General features: G+C 42.6%; 1 protein-coding gene across 9 annotated transcripts in view; it reads left to right on the top strand.

The window, feature by feature from the left end:
- Positions 1-22235, top strand: part of ARHGEF12 (Rho guanine nucleotide exchange factor 12) — a 213876-nt gene that overhangs the window by 5237 nt on the left and 186404 nt on the right. For 7 of the 9 annotated variants that reach the window (XM_056541904.1, XM_056541903.1, XM_056541900.1 and 4 more), the window contains exon 1: positions 4913-5032. The exons of 1 other annotated variant lie outside the window; for it this stretch is intronic. In XM_056541904.1, the coding sequence (XP_056397879.1) occupies positions 4971-5032 (62 nt within the window). In that variant the 5' untranslated portion in view covers positions 4913-4970. Of the gene's footprint in view, positions 1-4912; positions 5033-22206; positions 22226-22235 lie in introns of those variants that run through there. One more of the 9 variants, XM_056541898.1, reaches the window with a different exon arrangement.

Raw genomic sequence — 22235 nt, 5'->3', positions numbered from 1 at the left:
GAGCAGTGTAGAACAAGTCACATCTACGTTGCCCTTACTGTAATCTGCTTCAGATTTTCCTTGTGAATTTCTGCACCCAAAATTTACTTTGTCATTTTATATTTCTTTTTTTAAGTCACCCAGGCATGTCAAAAGTTTAAATAGCAGGCCTTTAAACCAACGGATTCCCTCCATTATTGTCTTTGGAACGCATAAGTAGGATGTGGAGGCTGACCTGGGAGAAAAGTCTGTAATAATTAAAAAAAATATATATATTTGCAATACATGTAGGGTGGATGGCTGCACTGTTGTGAATAAATATATATATATATGTGAGAATTGGCCCAAATGGAGTCACTTACTCAATATGTTAGGCCCAATAAAATGAATAGACCTGCTGCTGTGCACCACGGTTTATGTTGGTGTGCCATTTATTGATGGGCTGAGGACATATAGCTAGGAGGCCCAGCAGTAACATAATGTGAACCCAGCCATAGCCATCTTTCTGTCAATTCCTTACATCTGACAAATATGGCTAATAAATTATCTATATGGGAACGCTCATGTGTACATACTTTTGCTGCAGATTTTCTGCTGCAGATTTTGCTGCCCATTGACTTTAATTGGCAGCAAAGTCTGCTGAAGCAAATCTGCAACAGATCTGCTGCAGAAAATATGCATGTGTGAACGAACTCTACAACCGTGCATGCCTCCAGTTGTTGCAAAAAAATAAAAAAAATAAACACCTAGCATGCTATCAGAGACTTTCCGGGCATAATGGAAGTTAAAGTTTTGCAACAGCTGGAGGCACACTGGTTGGGTAACATTGCCCTACATTGATGCACAGCAAGGCTGCTTTGACCTTTCAGGACTTTAGAAAGCTTAGTGCCCATATTGGATGTCACCTTGTTTTCCCAGGATATTGTGTAATGTAAGGATCTGTTTCCTGGGGACTTTATATAAATGAGCAAATATTGTTCTGCCAGTTTTTAGCATAAATTCCATGAAGATTTAGGCTCAACAGCAAGGGCTGCGGAGCATTGTGTACAAGGAAGGTTGGTGCATCTGCCTTGCCTCTTCTCATAGCCACCTTGTGTCTGGTCTGTATACTCTCCAATGCACATATTCCAGTAATACAGACCGCATGATATATAAAGAGAAACTGGAAGGATGAGCGTGCAGGAAGTGTGAGCACATAAACAAAATCCTCCCTACACGGCACGGCCTCAGACATCTGCGCACAAGTTCTTGGGTGTTCACATGGGACAATGGCTGCACAATACATGTAAAGAAAAAGAAGATACATTATATCTATTCTATCTACCGTATATACTCGAGTATAAGCCGAGTTTTTCAGCACGATTTTTCGTGCTGAAAATGCCCCCCTCGGCTTATACTCGAGTGAACTCTCTGTCTGTCAATCCCATCTCAGTGGTCTTCAACCTGTGGACCTCCAAAGGTTGCAGAACTACAACTCCCAGCATGCCCGGACAGCCATCGGCTGTCCGGGCATGCCGGGAGTTGTAGTTTTGAAACCTCTGGAGGTCCGCAGGTTGAAGAACACTGCAGCTTTCGTCATCATCCAGACCCCCACTTTAGTTTTCTACTCGCCTCCCCTCGGTGGGAAGGAGGGGTGAGCTGGTCCGGGCCATCTATGCTGCAGGGACCGTTCGGTGGGGAGGGTTAGTCGTTCCGGGCTGTCCATTTTCACCCAGGGGGGGGGCCTCTTCTCCGCACTCCGGGCCCGGCCCCGGATTAGTGACGTTGCCTTGACGACGACGCACAGGGACGCGCATGAACGGGTGTCTGGATGATGACTAAGGCCGCAGTGGTCTTCAACCTGTGGACCTCCAGAGCTTGCAAAACTACAACTCCCAGCATGCCTGGACAGCCGATGGCTGTCCGGGCATGCTGGGAGTTGTAGTTTTACAACATCTGGAGGTCCGCAGGTTGAAGACCACTGATGAAGGGATTGACAGGTGGGGATGATGACATTGGGGGGGGGGGGGGATGATGTATTTCCCACCCTAGGCTTATAGTCGAGTCAATAACTTTTCCTGGGCGTTTTGGGGTGAAATTTGGGGTGTCGGCTTATACTCGAGTATATACGGTATCTATTTCTTTGATACATGTAGATCTGAAGGAGCTCAGTTTGGTAACAATAGCTGACACAGTGATTTCCCATTGCTGCTTTCTTGGTATTTTCTGCAGTGACGGGCACCATAGATCGGGACTAAGAAAAGTTTGTTTTGAATCTAGGAGCCAGGAAAAAAGTTAGAAGCCAGGATTATTTTTTTTTTTAAAACAACCATTCAAATGACTGCTTCTACCAGTACCATTTTTCATTGTATTGACTTTATGATCACTTTTTTATATTTTTTTTTTTCTGGGAGGGGATGTGATCAAAAATCAGCCATATTGGTGTTTGGACTTTTTATGCGTTTACGCTTTTGAACGCATGGCATAAGAAATGTGATAATGTAATGCTTAAGACAACTCCGCACTAGGCGATACTAAAAATGACCAAATAAGTTGGTTGGTTGTGTTTATTTATTTATTTATTTATTTTTATTGTATAGTTGTAATGCATAAGCATTACATTGATCTGTAAGATTGTTGCTCTATTGCTACAGCCAATTTTGAGGCCTAGGTCTGGTTCAGGACTCAGGCTGGCCTGAAAATGGATCGGCATCATCATTGGGGGGATCGGACTGGACCACCAGGTATGCACCCTATGGGGGGTATTCATGAAAAGTGGAGAGCGTCTTTTTACTCCATTAATTCACATGTTGGAAACTGTGTACCTGAACCAAATGTATTACTTGGCACAGGACATGTGATCAATCTGGTGCTGATCTCATTTCTTTCTTGAGTACTCCACTTTATATGGTGATTCCTTTTAACCCGTGCAAGAAATGTGCGACTTTTTAGTAATGCTGTCCACAGTCTGTTTCTAAGCCAACTGAGGAATGGTAAATATTTGCCCCTCATTAGCGCAGATGCGCCAAACTGAAAAGTCAAAATCATAAATTCCTGACCACTGCATCATATCAACGGAAATCATGACTTTTAACGTCACTTTGCAAAAATTGTTCTATTTGGTTTGGCGCAAAACATTGTCGCAAAAAACAACTGTGCCAAAAAAGCAACAAATTACAGCCCAAATAATGCAGTCAAAGGTTTCATAAATACCCCTCTATAACTCCTTAAATGATAGACATTGGAGTGATTTCCTTTGTCAGTCGTTACCGGCACCGGTGCCTGTTAGGTGTGACACAGTCCCTGCTCCCGGGCGCGCGTCATACTCCCTCACCAGACATAAATGTAAGACATGAGTTGGGAAGGTATTCATAAAAACGCCTGACAAAATCCTAGGTGCCAGGATAAAAGTGCTATCTGCCATGGCTTTATACCACACAATAATTTTATTTAATTTTTTTTCCCCCCAACTTAGGAGACTTTGTATTGCAAACGATACACATTTAAAGGGGCACTCCGCTCCTCAGCGTTTGGAACAAACTGTTCCGAACGCTGGAGCCGGCGGCGAGAGCTCGTGACGTCATAGCCCAGCCCCCTCATTGCAAGTCTATGGGAGTGGGCATGATGGCTGTCACGCCCCCTCCCATAAACTGGCATTGAGGGGGCAGAGTGTGACATCATTAGGGGGGTGGGGCTATGAATTCACAAGCTCGCCTCCAGCGTTCGGAACGGTTTGTTCCAAACGTTGAGCAGCGGAGTACCACTTTAATAGATTTTTATTGCTGCATTAGTTGTCATGGGAACCTTAATACACTATTAAAATGTTGTCAACCCTTAGAAATATTTCATTGATCATTTTACCCATCTGTACTGTGATTATTTTCGGTAGAATTGTTTCATATAAACTGGCCTAAGCCCTTGTTCACATGACAGTATTTGGACCAGTATTTTGTATAATTAATTCCTCCAAACATCTGATGGGGTGGGGGTGCACTCCAGTCTAATATTGAAGGCCTGTCTAGAGGATAGACCACCAGGCTGGATTACCTCCCACTTCTGTTCCTCTTTCTGGTATCTGGCACTGCCTATTGTATGGGACCATGGCACCTCTACCAGCGTGTGGAGATCGGCCATTCAAACTTGCTGTTAAACAGAAGACACACAGGGGGAGATTGATCAAAACCAGTGCAGTGGAAAAGTTGACCAGTTGACCATAGCAACCAATCAGATTGCTTCTTTCATTTTGAAAAGGGCCACTCAAAATTGAAAGAAGCCATCTGATTGGTTGCTATGGGCAACTGGTCAGATTTTTCCTCTACCCAGGTTTTGATAAATCTCCCCCATAGAGGTTATAGTGGATGTCCCCAGCTCAGAACCCCTTGTGTTAGTCTTGTCATATTGATATGTCATAGATTGTCATTGTGGAGACGATGTTGTTCTTGAGTCTGCTTTAAATGTTTTGGCAGATCAGTAATAAGGAAGTCTTTAAAAGTTATTAATATTAAAAAGCATATTTTCTAAGGGATTTTTCAGATTTGTACTTATAAAGTTAGCGGTTAGAGATGAGCGAATTTACAGTAAATTCGATTCGTCACGAACTTCTCGGCTCGGCAGTTGATGACTTTTCCTGCATAAATTAGTTCAGCTTTCAGGTGCTCCGGTGGGCTGGAAAAGGTGGATACAGTCCTAGGAAAGAGTCTCTTAGGACTGTATCCACCTTTTCCAGCCCACCGGAGCACCTGAAAGCTGAACTCATTTATGCAGGATAAGTCATCAACTGCCGAGCCGAGAAGTTCGTGACAAATTGAATTTACTGTAAGTTCGCTCATCTCTATTAGCGGTGTTGGGTTCCAGATGCCCTCTGTTTATGTGCAGTCGATAGAGGAGATTTATCAAACCCTCTGTAGAGAAAAAGTGGTGCAGTTGCCTATAGCAACCAATCAGTTTGCTTCTTTGATTTTCCCAAAAAAAGCCTCTGAAAACAGAAAATAGCATTCTGGTTGCTATTGGAGATGTTTGCTGCACGGACTGGTCTGTTTATATATGGTGTTCTTCACATCCAGACCAATTGCAGGTACCGTACTTAAAATGCCTTGTAGTTCTTGACCCTTTAGGATTTTTCCATAGAAATACAGATAAAAATATTGTCTGTCACCAAAATAATGAAAGGATGCCCGTAGTATTTTGCTCACCTTTTACCCATCCTTTTTTGACCTTCAGGATACCCCCATACACATTAGACTGTTGGCTTATATTTGGGTTATCTACAGACTGAGGAATACCGCTTGCAGCAGACTCCCATTGTTTTCAATGGGATTCTGCTGCACTATGCATGCAGCAAAATTTCTATGGCGGAAAATTCTGGGTTTGCCAAAAGAATTAACAGAATACTGGCTGGACTGTATTGCTGTCAGTGGCCTAGTGGTGATTGATATTGGTTGTGCCTGAATTTCTCTGAGCAGATATTCCTCCATGCGCACATTCTCAGTGTCACTGTTAACTAACTTTCGACATGTCAGAGAGACATGTCAAAAGTTGGGATCGGTTGGAGTCTGGGTGTTCAGACCTCCACCAATTTAGCTAGAATGAGCTTGGAGAAGCACTTGGCTGAGCGGCATTCTCCCCATCTGGCTGCAGAAAATGGACTCCATATACTAGTAGGTCTTTTGCAGTGAGAGAAGCGCCTAGCTGTGTGCTTCTCCCAGCTGGTTCTTGTGATTGCGGTGGTCTGATGGAATTTTAATGGCTGTACCAGTGTTTCTCAATCAGGTTGCCTCCATCTGCTGCAAGACTACAACTCCCAGCATGCCCAGACAGCCGAAGGCTGTCTGGGCATGCTGGGAGTTGTAGTTTTGCAGCAGCTGAAGGCACCCTGGTTAAGAAATACTGTGCTATACAATAAAGACATCATGGAATGTGCGGCAAAGACCTGCAAAAAACATTGTATTTAGCGATGAGCGAACTTATAGTAAACTCGATTCGTCACAAACTTCTCGGCTCGGCAGTTGATGATTTTTCCTGCGTAAATTAGTTGAGCCTTCAGGAGCTCCGGTGGGCTGGAAAAGGTGGATTCAGTCCTAGGAAAGAGTCTCCTAGGACTGTATCCACCTTTTCCAGCCCACCGGAGCACCGGAAAGCTGAACTAATTTATGCAGGAAAAGTCATTAACTGCCGAGCCGAGAAGTTTGTGACGAATCAAATTTACTGTAAGTTCGCTAATTTCTTATTGTATTCTTGGAAATGGACTGAATGTAATCACTACTAGACCTTGAAGTCAATGGACCCGACAGGGTATATTGTATGGTCCATACATAGGCTACATTTACATCTATTTTGTAGCCAAAGAGGGGAAAAAAATGGCTCCAGCTGTTATAAATGTATCTTAAAGATTTGGACAATTTTTTGATTAAAAAAAAAAAAAAAATTGGTGGACATTTACTTTAAATTGGCGGCTTATGGTGGAGAGAAATGGTTATTGCATTGGGCAGGCGATGCCCAGTTTTTGCCACCTCCTCCAGTGCGTTACCTGCTTTTGTATGACCGTAGTGTGTAGCGATTGAGTAAGCTTATAAAGAAACACATCCATTTACACTCGTCCCTCTAGCTGCAGGACACAAGGCCCTTCTGTGTCTATGAGATGTACAAACAGCACTGCATGCTACAGCCAGGCTATTATCCCATCACTTTTTCCATGGTGCCGGGGACACTCAGGTACTGTTCCTTTTTGGTTTTCTTTAGAAACATACACAGTCCCAGACATTGGATTTTCCGTGCTTGCTCTCTCTAATCCAGTTCTATTACTGTAAGAAGCAGTCTCTTACATAATACTCCACTTTTATCGGTCAGGTCTATTTCAGTGAAAATTCTCAAACTCTATCTTAAGTTCCTGCTTCTTAGGTGTTTACTTTAGATCTGTGATTCCTTCAGAGGTATTGTGCGGAAAAGGGCAGTCGACTATGCAGTTACGACTATAGGCAAAATAAAGCAGTCAGTGCTAGGCGTATGTGTAGGCCTGTGTTTTCCAACCAGGGGGCCTACAGCTGTTTGCTACAAAACTATAACTCCCAGCAGCGCATGTCATGGCCTGTGGCTGATGGCGAACATCACCGTTAGCGGTGATGTCTGGCATTAACCCTTTAGATGCCGTAATCAAAGTTGATTGCGGCATCTAATAGTCCTGAAATGAACTGCTGGTTAGCTCAGGGATGCTGATCGGGATCACCGCGGTGAAATCGCTGAGAAGATAGCCAGAGGTCCCTTACAGTGCTCCTTGCCGTCCTATGGTCGCTCCTATATGGCAGCCAGCCATGGCAGGCAGTAGCAATGGAGAGCCGTTAACACTGATCAATGCTACGCTATGGCATAGCATTGACCAATATATGCAATCTACAGGTTTCATGTAAAAGTCTCCTATGGGGACTAAAAAATAATGCAAAAAATGTGTCTTAAAGGGGTACTCCACCCCTAGACATCTTATCCCCTATCCAAAGGATAGGGGATAAGATGTCTGATCGCGGGGGTCCCGCCGCTTGGGAGCCCCGCAATATAGCATGCGGCACCCATCTGTTTCTGCTCCGGAAGTGCTGGAGGGTCTGGGTCCCGACCACAGGAACAGAAGATCGTGATGTCACGCCCCTTCCCATAGACTTGCATTGAGGGGACTGGGCGTGATGTCAAACAGGGCGGAGTCGTGACATCATGATCTTCCGTTCACGAATTTGGAACCCAGACCCTCCAGCGCTTCCGGAGCAGAAACAGGTGGGTGCCGCATGCTATATTGCGGGGGTCCCCAGTAGTGGGACCCCCGCGATCAGACATCTTATCCCCTATCCTTTGGATAGGGGATAAGATGTCTAGGGGTGGAGTACACCCCTTTAAAAAAAAATGTGTGTGTGTATATGTGTGTGTGTGTGTATATATATATATATATATATATATATATATATATGTGTGTGTATATATATAATATGTGAATTAACCCCTTCCCCCAAAAAAAGTTTGAATCACTCCCCTTTTCAAAAAGTTTGAATAAAAGTTAGTTTTTTTTTTTTTTATATAAAAAAGCCCTTCCTCTAAAACATTTCACATGACATTGATAAAAGTATCGGTAATTGGTATCATGTGACTACTTGTAAAAAAACAAACAAGTACTCGGTCTTAAAACCAAAATGACATTTGAGGATGTTGGTGATGAAATGGTTACTTCTACTCTGGCTGCCCACCACCCTCTGTTCATACCCAGGCACACTTGTGGATCACTCCTAGAATATAATTATGTCTCTACAAAACACAATTGATTCCAGGCCATTGTAGTAGCACAATCCTGCTATTTAGGCCTTCAGCTCGGTGCTGAGTATTATGCACAGGATAGTATACAGCTACATAATTATTGGTATAGTTTTGTAATTATTGTTTTTGATGTTTTATTCACCACTTTATACTGCATAGTAACTATGTTATTGATGACGGATGAAAATCTATCTACCTTTATCACCAGTTTAAGAGGAACCTGTCATCACTTTCAGGCAGCATGAAACACTGACCAGCTTTTTTTTTGTTACTGTACAACAGTGTGTGTTTCACTCTGTATAGCTGCTCTATTTCAGAGGGATCATATTTGTAAAACCATCCATGAACGAGCTCCCAAGTCATGGGGTGTGCCTTCTCCCCGTCCTGCCAGCCTCGATTAGGAGATTAGCCAATTGTCACTAGATCTGTGGTCATGCCACTACATATGACCCTTATGGCCACAGATGGGCGCTCATTTTACGCTCCTAGCAGAGCCGCATGCATAGAACCTTAATGGTCTACCTGACTCTTTTGGAATAGGTATGCTAGTGTCCGATGTACATCTATGGAAGCACGGTAGTGGTTTTATACATCATTGATCCATAATGCAGTCATATTGCAAAGGGTTACATCTGTGGCACAAGTCGGCCTCAAATATACCACATGTAGGGCACATTTCTAAAACCCTATTCACTAACAATGTACGTTGTTGTGAAAATCTTTTCTTAAAACTGCACAAAGACCCTATTTGTTTTCTGCTTCCATGAGCCCTGATGGCATAAATGTACATGAATTAATTTATGAAAATATAAAATATGTATTGAAAAGATATTTTACCCCAAAAATTCTAGTATTTGTCATTTTGGGTGACATGTTCATTGAATAGTTTGGCCTCAGGTTAGAATATTTTCAGCATATAATGGTCTTTTCTGGACCATTGTGACTTGAAACCATTCTCAACATATAATGTTATAGACAGTCAAGATCTATGAAACGTGTCAATGGCTGGAAGATCTGACCAATCAGAATGGTCACTGCACTGATAAATGTATTGACTGGCGTCTCCCTACAGTGACAGCATGATCACCCTCATACAGCAACATGTACCCGAGTAGTAAGGAGATGGGAGGGGGTTTGTTTACTGTGTGCCAGCCCAGTATTAAAGGGGTACTCCAGTGGAAACTTTTTTTTTTTTTTTTTTTTTTTTTAAATCAACTGGTGCCAGAAAGGTCCATTTTAAGAACTGTCCAGAGTAGAAGAAACTCCCCATAGCAAACATATGCTTATCTGGACAGTTCCTAAAAGGGACAGAGATGTCAGCAGAGAGCACTGTGCTCGTGATTCAGCAGAGAGCACTGTGTTCCACAAAAAAAAATTTCCTCTGTAGTATTCAGCAGCTAATAAGTACTGGAAGGATTAAGATTTTTTTAATATAAGTAATTTACAAATCTGTTTAACTTTCTGCCACCAGTTGATTTAAAAAAAAAATAAAAAAAAAAAAAAAGGTTTCCACCGGAGTACCCCTTTAAGGAGATAACATCTTTTTATTTTTTTATTTTTTTTATAGTGTCACCCCAGTAGTAAGCATGGGAAAGCTGGATAACATACATGTTGACAGCCATATTGCTTGTCATTTTACTACATAGTAGAGGCCTGCATTGGGATTGGAATCCCGCAGGACCCAACCCAAAATGTGCAGGTGGTCAGAAGGCTGGTGCGGGCGGTCAGGCCCAAACCTCGCACCACCATGGCAGCCTCTTGATATAAGTCCAACGGTGACTGTCTCACAGTGCTCCTCCCAGTCCTTTCTGCTCTTGCCACCACTGCAACGCCATTTTGTGGCGTGCTCAGCCTGCCCTTGAAGATCGTCTACTCTGTACTACATCTTCTCCCGCCGGCATGGTAGGTCAGAGCTGCCACCAATGTTACTCACAATTCTCACACACAGTGCGCCGTGCTGCGGCCCCGGCTGGGTATTTAAGTGACTGCATCAGTCAGTGATCCTCCTAGCCAGGGCCTCTGTCGGCACTGCTATTAACATAGGGGTAAGTGCATTGCACCTAATGTATTGCACTTCTACAGACCCTAGGTTGCAATGCTCTGCAGTCTGCACCTACCCCCCCCATGTATGTGCAGAGCATTGCATCGGTCAGTGACCCAGGGCCTCTGAGTCTGCAGTCAATACTATTCACATCTGTACATACACTAGAGTGCAATGCTCTGCACATACCCCCATGTATAGTACTACACACACTCAGGGGGATGTGGAAATGCTACCGCCCAACGCCCGGGACATGTAGTTTCGGGCGTCGGGCAGGGGAATTTTTTATAGATTTAGCCCTGTATCAGGCAAGCAGGGCGGGACAGACTCCCCCCCCCCCCCCCCTCTTTTTTTATTTTTTATTTTCAATGCGGTGTGAGGTGCAGGCGCAGAGGCAGACTTGCATGGGACGCAAGTCTGCACTTCACACCGGTGCTCAGGGTGTATGGCGCAGGCTCTTGACTCCGCCGCTAATAGCCCGGCATGCGGCGATTGCCGCGGCTGGCTATTAATCCTTTAGATCACCGCTGTCAAAGTTGATAGCGGTGTCTAAAGAGATCATTTAACCATGCCTGGTGGTCTAGCATGGTGGATTGCTCCCCCAGCAGCACAATCGCTTCTGAGGTAGCCGGAGGGCTTACCTCTTCATCCATGGCTGCCCCCATAGATCTGCATTTGATTGAGCCTGCCTTGAACAGGCTCAACCAAATGAACACAGATAAATGGAGTTCAATAGAACTGCATTGATCTGTATGAGGAATCTAAATGATTCCTCCTAAAAAAGTGTATTTAAAAAAAAAGTCTTTAAAAACACCCATTAACCCCTTTCATATTAAAAGTTCATATCGCCCCCTTTTCCATATAAAAATATGTAAACATAATAACATTTATATATTTGGTATTGGCGCGTGCGTAATTGACCGAACTATTAAAAAATAACAATTTATATCCCGTATGGTAAATGTTGTTAACGTAAAAAAAAGTCCGATCAATACCAAAATGGTACCGATACAAACAGCATATTACAGCCCAAAAAAATGAGCCCTCATACAGCCCAGTATACGGAAAAATAAAAATATTATAGGGGTCAGGGATTTATTAATTTTTTTTTATTAAAAAGTAAAAAACATGACGGAAACTAAACACATTTTGTATTGGTGTAATCAGGCCGACCTAAAATATCAAAATAATATGTAAGTTTAACCACCAGGTGAAACCCCCCCCCCAAATTAGCATTTTTTTCAATATCACCTCACAAATAATTTTTTTTTGTTTTGTTTCAGAGCATAGGTTATGGAAAAATTAAAGGTGTCATTACAAGGCAAAAAACAAACCTCATATGGGTCTGTAGATAGAAAATTAAGAGTTATGGCTATTATAGGACGAGGAGTAAAAATTTTAAGTGGAGAAAGTAATAAACCTTATTTACAGACTATTTTGGTTAAAATTATTTTATCTACCAGGACAAGTGGATTTTCTTGAGGGACAAGTAGATTGTGTTCTGCTTTAGTCCCTTGGACAAGTAGTTTATTTTTTAATTTCCACACCCCTGCACTACTATACATTGGGAGTATATGCAGAGCATTGCACTCTAGTATCTGTACATTCCTTTTAGCGGACGGGATTGGACAAAAAATCATCGGGAGCGGGCTGGAGCAGGATTGAAAACCCAGTCCTGCGCAGGGCTCTACTACATAGTGTATAAGGAGAACAGTAAACAGCAAACTCCAGTAATCCTTCTTCCTCTCTGTGTGACATGTGCAGCATAAAACCAGAGAGGAAAGGGTTACTGAGCAGAGTGCAGTGATTGTCTGACAGCTCAGTGACAGAGTGAGGGAAGAAGTTTAGTCATGTACAGTGAGAGCAAGAGAGGGACACGCCCCCTGCCTGGGAGGAGATATAAGCTGTTTTTAAAAGAAATACAGAAGCTAGACACATAAGTTATATGTACGTCATCAGGATGAGTAACATAACTTTTTTTTTATTTTTTTTCTGGGATAGGATAGGTATGCTTTAATATCCATTTATCTATTTGATTCCTATTAATGTTCTTCCCCATCACAGATAATGTCTGGCTGACTAATAAATTGGTTTTATTTTGCTCCTCTCGGTAAAATGGTGAAATCAACACCCAGCATTAAAATTATTTGTTTAAATTTATAAAACTACTACTAATACTAAAAGATGTAATTCTGATGAAGGTCTGTGGATAAAAGTAGAGCTGAGGCCTCGTTCACATTGCCATTGGCTATTCGGAGTCACCTACAGACCCCATGCAAGTGAATGGGAGCCATCAGGACCAGGCAGTAGCCCTCTGCATCCGACCCGTTTCAGGGTCCGATCGTCTTTATTTATTTATTTATTTTTTTTGAGCCGATCAGACCCTTAATGGGTTGGATTAGGGCTGGGTTCATAAAGAAATCTTTGTGCTGTACGATATGAATTTTAACCCATACCGCAATACCGGTTTGGCCACCCCCCCTCGGAAATGAATTGTCAGCCCAGCGCTGCGCTGTCCCCACATCGGGGAACTAATCATATGTGACCCGCGAGCGCTGTTCTGCGCCCCCCCCCCCCCCAATTAATTATCAGCCCAGAACTGCTACTCACATATGTCACCCGCAAGCGCTGCCCTCCCGATCCACCTGTTTGTTGCGGCCGCCGGCGCTGACACTCTATACCAGTGGTCTTCAACCTCCAGATGTTGCAAAACTACAACTCCCAGCATGCCCGGGCATGCTGGGAGTTGTAGTTTTGCAACATCTGGAGGTCCGCAGATTGCAAACCACTGCTCTATACTGTATCCCTATGCCCGGGCTGCAAAAGGTAAACAAAATAAACTTTAACTCACCCCGTCGGTCCAGGTCAGCTTTTCAGGGAATGGAACGTCGGACAGCCGTCAGCCTATCACCGGCCGCAGAAGCCGGCTTCTTACATGACAGTGGGCACAGCCTATCACCGGCCTAGGCGGAACATTGCTGCGGCGGGTGATAGGCTGACGGCTGTCCGACGTTCATGTCCCCAGCGTAAGGCTGGCGTCGGAACATGCGTTAGTATAGAGAGTGTCAGCGCCGGCGGCCGCAACAAGCAGGAGGACCAGGAGGCAGCGCTTGCGGGTGACGTGAGTAGTACCCCGATGGGGACAGTGCTGGGCTGATTAATTTTGGGGGAGGGGGTGGGGGTATACCGTTATATACCGTGGAACCGCCAAAGGTTACAAAAATACAGCGATACACATATTTGGCCATACCGCCCAGCCCTAGGTTGGATGCAAACGGGCGTGTGAACCTAGCCTGATTCTTTTAAGTCTGTAAGCTTGTAATATGTTTAGCTACAAATGGTTACAATTCATCCTCAGGACCAGTAAGATTTATTTCTGTAATAAAGAAGCATCAGCTGTGCACAGAGACATCACGGTGCCATGCCCCAATGCTGTCTGTAATGTCACAAATCTTAATCCACATAAAGTCCATAGATAAACTGTATGAAAACCTTGGCATGTGGTTGTGTAGCATTGTCTGGGATCCTGTTATGGTCATTATGCTTTATGGTGCAAGGTGTAGCCATGTAAATGACATTTATTATTTAAAAAAATAAATAAAGTTTAAATTTCTTTTTCTTTTATCACTTTTTTTTTTTTTTTTTTTTTTTTGTTAAGGGTGGTCCTCTGTGGCTTCTCCCCACCCCACCAGTCTTGATAGATCTCTTCCTGTTTGGTTATAGTGAGAACTCTATCAATCCAGCCTGTTACATCAGGCATCATGACAATGATGACACGTTCCCTTTTAAAGGGGTGCTCCAGGTAAATACAATTGTTTTCAAATCAACTGGTGCTGGAAAGCAGTATATATCTGTAAATAACTTCTATATAAATAAAACTTTAAAAATGTTTTGTAGTTCTTTCCAGTCTGACCACAGCGCTCTCTGCTACCACCTCTGTCTGTGTCAAGAACTGCATAAGCAAATCCTCATAGTGAACCTCTCCTCCTCTGGATAGTCCCTGACATGGACAGAGGTGTCAGCAGAGAGCACTGTGGTCAGACTGGAAAGAATTACACAACTTTCTCTAAAGCATGCAGCTGATAAGTACTGGAAGGATTTCGATTTTTAACTAAAAGTAATTTACAGATCTGTATAATTTATAACCTTTATGTCAACTAACAGTACTAAATGTGCACAAATTTCCCCCGGTAACTGTTGTCTCAGAGAGCCTGCCAGTTGGGTTTTCTTCTGACATAAACCGTATTATTTCAATGGAGGATATCCCTGAGGTCCTCTGTAACATATAATGCTGAGCCAGTGTTATTGTACAGGGGTGTGGAAATTTAATAAAAACTACTTGTCCACGGAACTAAAACAGAGCAAAATCTACTTGTCCCCTATGACAATCCACTTGTCCGGACCAATTTTCGCTTTTACACTCAAGTTCTTTCCTCCACGTCCTATAATAGCCATAACTACCTACTATAATGATAATTTTTAATTTCTCAATAACAATGTCAAACCAAATTTATATATATTTAAATACATTTATACAAGATATATATAAATATATAAATATATTTATACAAGAATTTGGCGATACGATTCTAATCGCGATACCATTGTGGCGATTCGATATATCGCGATACCATCTAGGTGACGATACATCGCGATATATCCCGATACATCGCCTACTAGGGAGCATTCACAGGTCCCTTTAGACGCCGCTGTCCGCTTTGACAGCGGCGATCTAGTAGTCCAACGCGCACTTTTCTCATTTTATCCCGTCTGGGCTGCAAAATAGAAGGAAACACACTTTCTCTTACCTGCCAACGAGCCCCCGGAGCTCCGTTACAGGTGTTCGGTCCCCGGGCTGTATTCTTCTTACTTCCTGTTAGCCCGGCACGTCACATGGAGCTTCAGCCGATCGCCGGCTGAGGCGGGACATCGCGGCGGCCGGTGATAGGCTGAAGCTCCGTGTGATGTGCCGGGCTAACAGGAAGTAAGAAGAATACAGCCCGGGGACCGAACACCTGTAACGGAGCTCCGGGGGCTCGTTGGCAGGTAAGAGAAAGTGTGTTTCCTTCTATTTTGCAGCCCAGACGGGATAAAATGAGAAAAGTGCGCGCCGGACTACTCCTTTAATAGCCAGCCGCATGCTGACTATTAGTGGTGGCCCCCGGCTACTGAGAACAGCCGGGGGCTGCAGAGTATGGAGCGGGCACGAGTTGGAGCCTGCTCTGTACACCCAGAGTGCCGCCGCGTCAGATCTGGCCTGCCCGGCTCCACAAATGTGAAACTTGTATCTCCTGATGCCCGGGACATGCTGTTAAAAAAAAAAAAAGTGAAAAAATCGCGCGAATCGATTTTTTTTTTCCTTACATCCCTAATAAATATATATATACGGTAAAGTGAAATTGAAATAGTAAAATATAATTTTGCAAATTTGGTGGTATGTTTTTTCTACACCGTTTACCTTGTGGTTGAGCTAACATGTTGTTTTGATACTTTAGGCCAGCCTGATTAAAGCAATAACAAAAAACGTGGTCTCAAATGGCTGGAGGTGCTCAACCCCAAATGCGGTTGTGCATATATACTGGGGGAGCAGATCCTGCCCTTGTAGTCTGTTGCTAGGGGCGATCACCAGCATAAAAATGCATACAATGGAGGATGCCTGCAGCGGACTACAAGTGCCACAATAGAATCCTACACCAGATAGACGGTGTGGATGTGTAACATATGAGAAACCTTGGCTTTGGTGTGCGGGCTCTGGTATGTCTTTCATATAAGGATACACTGGCAAATGTCTCAGTTTTAACATCAGTGTTGAGGGATAGCCAATGTCATTGTATACATCTACCACAGTAGTGCACCTAAATTTCTGTACTGATTACAGCAATACCAGATTTGTATAGCTTTTTTTATGTTTTACTAATTAAAAAAAAATTCTGAACTTTAAAACAAAACATTATTATTTACCATTTTTTGACCTCTGTTACTGTAGCTTTTTTTTTTTCACATACCAAGCTGTATGTGGGCTAATTTTATGTGCCTTAATCTGTTTTTTGTATCGGTACCATTTTGGTATTGATCTGACTTTTTAATCTCTCTTTAACTTTTATTTTTTCCTGGGTTATTATAAAAATTGCAATTCTGTAGTTTGATATTATTTTATTTTTTTACATTTTACTTCATTTACCGTACGGGATACATAATGTTATATTTTAATAGTTCGTACAATTCCGCACGCAGCGATACTAAATATGTTTATTATGTTTACATATTTTTATATAGGAAAAGGGGGGTGATTTGAACTTAACATGGAAGAGGTTAATGCATGTCTTTTTAAACTTTTATTAAAATGTTTTTTTTTTTGTTTTTTTTTACAGTTTATTAGACTTTTAGGAGGAATCATTAGATTAGTTGTACAGATCAATAGAGTTATTTTGAACTCTATTGATCTGCGCTCCATTGGTAGAGCTAGTCCAGCCAGGCTCTATCAATGACAGAGCCACGGACACCAGGGAAGCGGAGGTAAGCCCTCCGGCTACCTCTATAGTGGATCGCCCACCAGGGAGCATTCACATGTCCCTTTAGACGCCGCTGTCACGGCGATCTAAAGGGTTAATAGCATGCTGGCTATTAGCAGCGCCCCCCGTCTACTGAGAACAGCCGGGGGCTGGAGTCGGGAGCCCGCTCCATACACTCCTCTGAGCTCCGCCGCGCTTGTCAGGTCCGGCCCTGCTTGCCCGAAGAGCCGGAAAAATTCACCTGCCCGGAACTGCATGTCCCGGGCATCGGGCGATAGGAATTCCACATACCTGATTGTATTAAGGCCTTCTTGTATTTTGTCCTTAAAATATTAGGCCCCTTCCACACTATGTAAATTCATTTGTTTTAAAGACTCCTTATAATGTTCCGTTATGAAAACCCTTAAACGGGCGTTACAGAACCCCATTATAGTCTATGGGATTTTTACATTACCCGTTTTAACCTGTCATAGCCCGTTATTAATAAGGCGTTATTTTGAGACGGGAGAAATAGTGCATGCACTATTTCTTTCGTTCTTTCTCCCGTCACAAAATAATGTCCGTTATTAGTAGCGGGCTATGACGGGTTCAAACGGGTAATGTAAAAATCCCATAGACTATAAAGGGCCGATTTTAAGGGTTTTCATAACGAAACATTAAACGGATCTTTAAAACGGATACATTTTATTGTGTGAATGTGAAAGGAGCCTTAGAGGGGAAGTTGGGCATTATGTCCACAGCGATCTTCCTCCTCAACCACCAAATAGTGTTTTAGTTTCTGTGACGCACATTATTAGGCAATGTTCTGATGTTATCCACTGTTTGTGTTGTGCGGACAGAACCTGTCTGATTTGTGTCCTGTAAATGCGAGATCATAGAAACGAATGCCACAAGTAATGGGCTAACCTCAGATGTTAAAACGGTGCCAATGTTTGTTACTGAGCTTAGATTGAAGGGGTATTACATCTCACAATGCAATGGCCCCATGGCAAGGATATGTTGCCACTTTATGTTTGGGCCCCTGACAGTAATGAGCAAAAAGGGTCTGTAGCACTGTATCAGCACTGCGGCCCTTTTGGCTGTTTATCTTGGCCCCATTTACTTGAATGAAGCTGAGCTGCAGTTCATTTGTTAAATGGGTTATCCATGAAAAAACAGTTTATTTATTTTTTTTTTTATTTATTTTTTTTATATCAACTGGCTCCAGATAGTTAAACAGATTTGTAAATTACTTCTATTAAAAAATCTTAATCCTTTCAGTACTTATGAGCTTCTGAAGTTAAGGTTGTTCTTTTCTGCCTAAATCCTCTCTGATGACACGTGTCTCAGGAACTGCCCAGTTTAGAAGAGGTTTGCTATGGGGATTTTCTTATGAACTGGGCGGTTCCCGAGACACGTGTCATCAGAGAGCACTTGGACAGAAAAGAACAACCTTAACTTCAGAAGCTCATAAGTACTGTAAGGATTAAGATTTTTTAATAGAAGTAATTTACAAATCTGCTTAACTTTCTGGAGCCAGTTGAGATAGAGATAGAGATATATATATATATATATATATATATATATATATATATATATATATATATATATATATATATATAAATTCTTGGATAACCCCTTTAAGAAGAAGCTGGGTGCTGCTGTTCAATGAAAGTCTGTAAAGGGCCCAAAACACTGAATCAGAGCTGTGCGCCCTTCATTCTCAGGATCAGTGGGTGACATAAAGGTTGGACCTCCTCCTAATCGTCACAAAGGGAAATAGGAGTACCCCCTAAAGCAGTGCTTCCCAACCAGTGTGCCTCCAGCTGTGGCAAAACTACAACTCCCAGCATGCCCGGACAGCCTTTGGCTGTCCGGGCATGCTGGGAGTTGTAGTTTTGCCACAGCAGGAGGCACACTGGTTGGGAAACACTGCCCTAAAGGGTTGTCTAGAATTCAGTGATATGCATAATGGAACACCAGGCAAAACCGTATACACTGTTTAATACCGTTTATAGGGGCTTTGAGGTGTTACATGGGTGTTTTTGTTTTTCATGTTTGTCGATTTTTGTTTCTAAATTTACCTCTGCACAAAAAAAGTGCTCATTCTTTGTAATAGCAGCCATTGTGTCGGTGACTGTGTCCTGGGGTCCGTACAACATGGGCACCTCTGACCGCTCTAACTTTGATCGAAGAAAAAAAATGGACTCCTCCACTCCTTACCCTTATTGGTTACCATAACTAGTTGTCTTTCTGGTCAAGACCCATTTTCCATACCATGCGTCGATGTGGTGCGAAAACCTGAATTAGGGTGGGTTCACACTATGTTTTTACTGTGCGGAAACTGGATCCGGCTGGGGGGGGAGCTAAAATCGGGCGCTCCCGCTTCTCAACCGGACCCGGCCCGTATCTAATTAGTTTCAATGAGCTGACCGGTCGGCTAATTTTTGCTCCATATCCGGTTTTCTGGCCGTACCTAAAGCCGTGGTATGCCGCAGTTTTAAGTCCGGTCAGAAAACCTGATACGGGGCAAAAATGAGCTGACCGGAGTCACTGTTTGACTCACGTCGGCTCATTGAAATGAATTAGATACGGGCCGGGTCCGGCTGGGATACGGGAGTGCTCGGTTTTCACTCCCTCCAGCCGGAACCGGTTTCCGTACAGTAAAAACGTAGCGTGAACCCACCCTTAGCTGTGTATTTGGAATGAATGTATGTGTGTGAGGTTTGGATATGAGTTTGGAATCTTTTGGTCTCATGATTACAGGTGTTTAGTGGGTCCTGACACATTTTACGGTGCATTTGTTCAGATTGTGTAGACCTTATGAAATCGTGTGAGGTAAGAAATGTAATGTTGTGCTTGCAATGTCGCAGATGTTCTCAGTACTTATGGGCTTGGTTGTCTTCCATTGCTCATTGTGTTTTGTTTAATATATTTGGAGCTTAGCGCTCATCCTACCTGGGATGGTAACCCATGGCCTCGCTAATCCACCATGCTTAAAATGTTCATCTCTGCAGAATATTGGAAAATCCCGCATTCTATTGTGGAGCGGTCCCATACTTAATAGTGCGGGCAGCTGTGGAGACGAGTACCTTGTATTATCGCAGTTGCTGTTTAAGATAAATATTTTTGGATTGTTTCCAAGGCAGGTACACACCCTTTTAGCTCCCAACACGAAGGGAGAAAAAATAAAGCTGTTCTGTTGACATTACACGGCTGTAGTTCTGTTTATAAGACGGCCACACTCAGGTAGAACATGTCGCTTATCTGCCAACTCTCTACGTAATGGGGGTCAGGTGAATGTCTTTATGAAACTTAAACCATTCAGTTATTTCTGGCTCTGCTTGAAGTTCCTTACAACCATACATAGCTATAAGTGTAGTATTAAAGGGGTACTTGGGTGGAAAACTAAATTTTTTATATTTTTTTTTATCAACTGGTGACAAAAAGTTTAACAGATTTATAAATTACTTCTATAAAAAAAATGTATCCTTCCTGCACTTAATAACTGCTGTATACTACAGAGGAAGTTCTGTTCTTTTTGGATTTCTTTTCTCTCTGTCCACAATGCTCTCTGCTGACACCTCTGTCCATTTCAGGAACTGTCCAGAGCAGCATATATTTGCTATGGGGATTTTCTCCTGCTCTGGACAGTTCCCGACATAGACAGAGGTGTCAGCAGAGAGCACTGTGGTCAGAGAGAAAAGAAATCCAAAAAGAAAAGGATTTCCTCTGTAGTATACAGCCGTTAATAAGTACTGGAAGGATTAAGATTTTTTAATAGAAGTAATTTACAAATCTGTTTAACTTTCCTGCACCAGTTGATTTAAAAAAAAAAAAAAAAAAAAAAAAAGAATTTTCCACCCGAGTACCCCTTTCTTCACATGGTGGGAATGGTGCTCAATAGATCAAAGACAACAGGTTTATACATATTTATTTATTTTTTTATAATATGTAGTTTTGTCCAAATAGCTTATTGGTGTTGCCTTCTGTGTAAATGTAGGAGGCTAGCTAAGAAGAAAAATTAAATATAAGTCCTTTTTAAACACGTTTTCCCCAATTCCAGACCAACTTTTCTTAGAACTTGCATTGTACAGTCTGTTATTCTGTTATATTGGCAACTGGGTGTTTCCATTGGTTTTACCAATGGGTGTTTCCCTCCACAGTCTGTCTGGTTAGACAGTGTTATACTGGGATGAGATACCCCCCCATTTGTTAATGCCGGGCTTCAGAAATAAACAAAATATATTTGAACTCTCCTTCCTACGGTCCCTTCGCTTCTCTTGCTGCTTTCTGGGGCTGGGAACATCACAGAGCCGTCAGCCTATCACCAGCCGCAGTGATGTCCCACCTCGACCGGTGATAGGCTGAGCACACTGTCATGTAAGGAGCCGCCCAGCGGGACTTCGCTGCGGCCGGTGATAAGCTGACGGCTCTGTGACGTTCCCATCCCCATTTTTGGTTTTTAACTGAAAAATAACAAATCCATGCATCGGCTATTGTCTGTTTTTTTTTTTTTTTAAGTCTGTTCTTATTTTTGACGGGAGAAGAGCGGGACAGGTCTAGACAGCCGTGTGAACGCAGCCATACACATGAAGGAAGTCAGATAAGCGGTTTGTTTAAATATAATGTAAATGGAGGCCTGCTGACTATCCAGCTGCTGGGAGGAAGGAGATTTCAGCATCCCTTGTTACTGTGAGAAAGTAGCTGTGATCCGTGGCGTAAAGCAGGAATCATTCAAATACACTATATGTGCATCAGCAGAAGGATCCTAATTACAATGTTTAGACCATGATCACAAAATATACTTTTTCATAGAAAAAATCTGATGTGCATTGACGTGTCAGTTTTCTTTTTAATTTTTATATATATATATATATATTTTTTTTTTTTGTGTGATTATTCTGATTTTAAATCCTTTAATGAAAAACATCTGTGCCATAAAAGCTTTCTGGGGGATCCTCATTCATGGGGGTAGATTTATACCTGTGTAGAGCGGTGTTTCCCAACCAGGGTGCTCCCAGCTGTTGTAAAACTACAACTCCCAGCATGCCCGGACTGCCAATGGCTATAAATCTACCCCCATGAGTGAGGGTGCCTCAGAAAGACCCAAGAGCTTTTATGGCACAGATGGTTTTTCAATAAAGATTTAAAATCAGAATAATCACAAAAAAAAAGGAAATTGACACGGCAATGGTCTAAACATTGATACTAGGGAAAATGGTGTAGAGGAAGAGTTGTGCGGTTGCCCATAGCAACCAGTCAGAATGCTGCTTTTATTTTTCAGAGACCTTTTTGAAAATGAAAGCAATATGAATGGTTGCTATGGGCAACTGCACCACTCTTCTTCTACACAGGTTTTCGTTAATTTTCCCTTATGTAGAACATCTGCAACGGAGAACATCATGATGTGCAGATATACAGCTTTGACCCACCATGCATTTATGTAAGCTGTT

This window comes from Hyla sarda, chromosome 10, assembly GCF_029499605.1.
Source record: "Hyla sarda isolate aHylSar1 chromosome 10, aHylSar1.hap1, whole genome shotgun sequence".
In the NCBI taxonomy this organism is placed as follows: Eukaryota; Metazoa; Chordata; class Amphibia; order Anura; family Hylidae; genus Hyla; species Hyla sarda.
The sequence above is the reverse complement of the archived record's forward strand: the minus strand, read 5'-3'. Positions and strand labels throughout refer to the sequence as shown.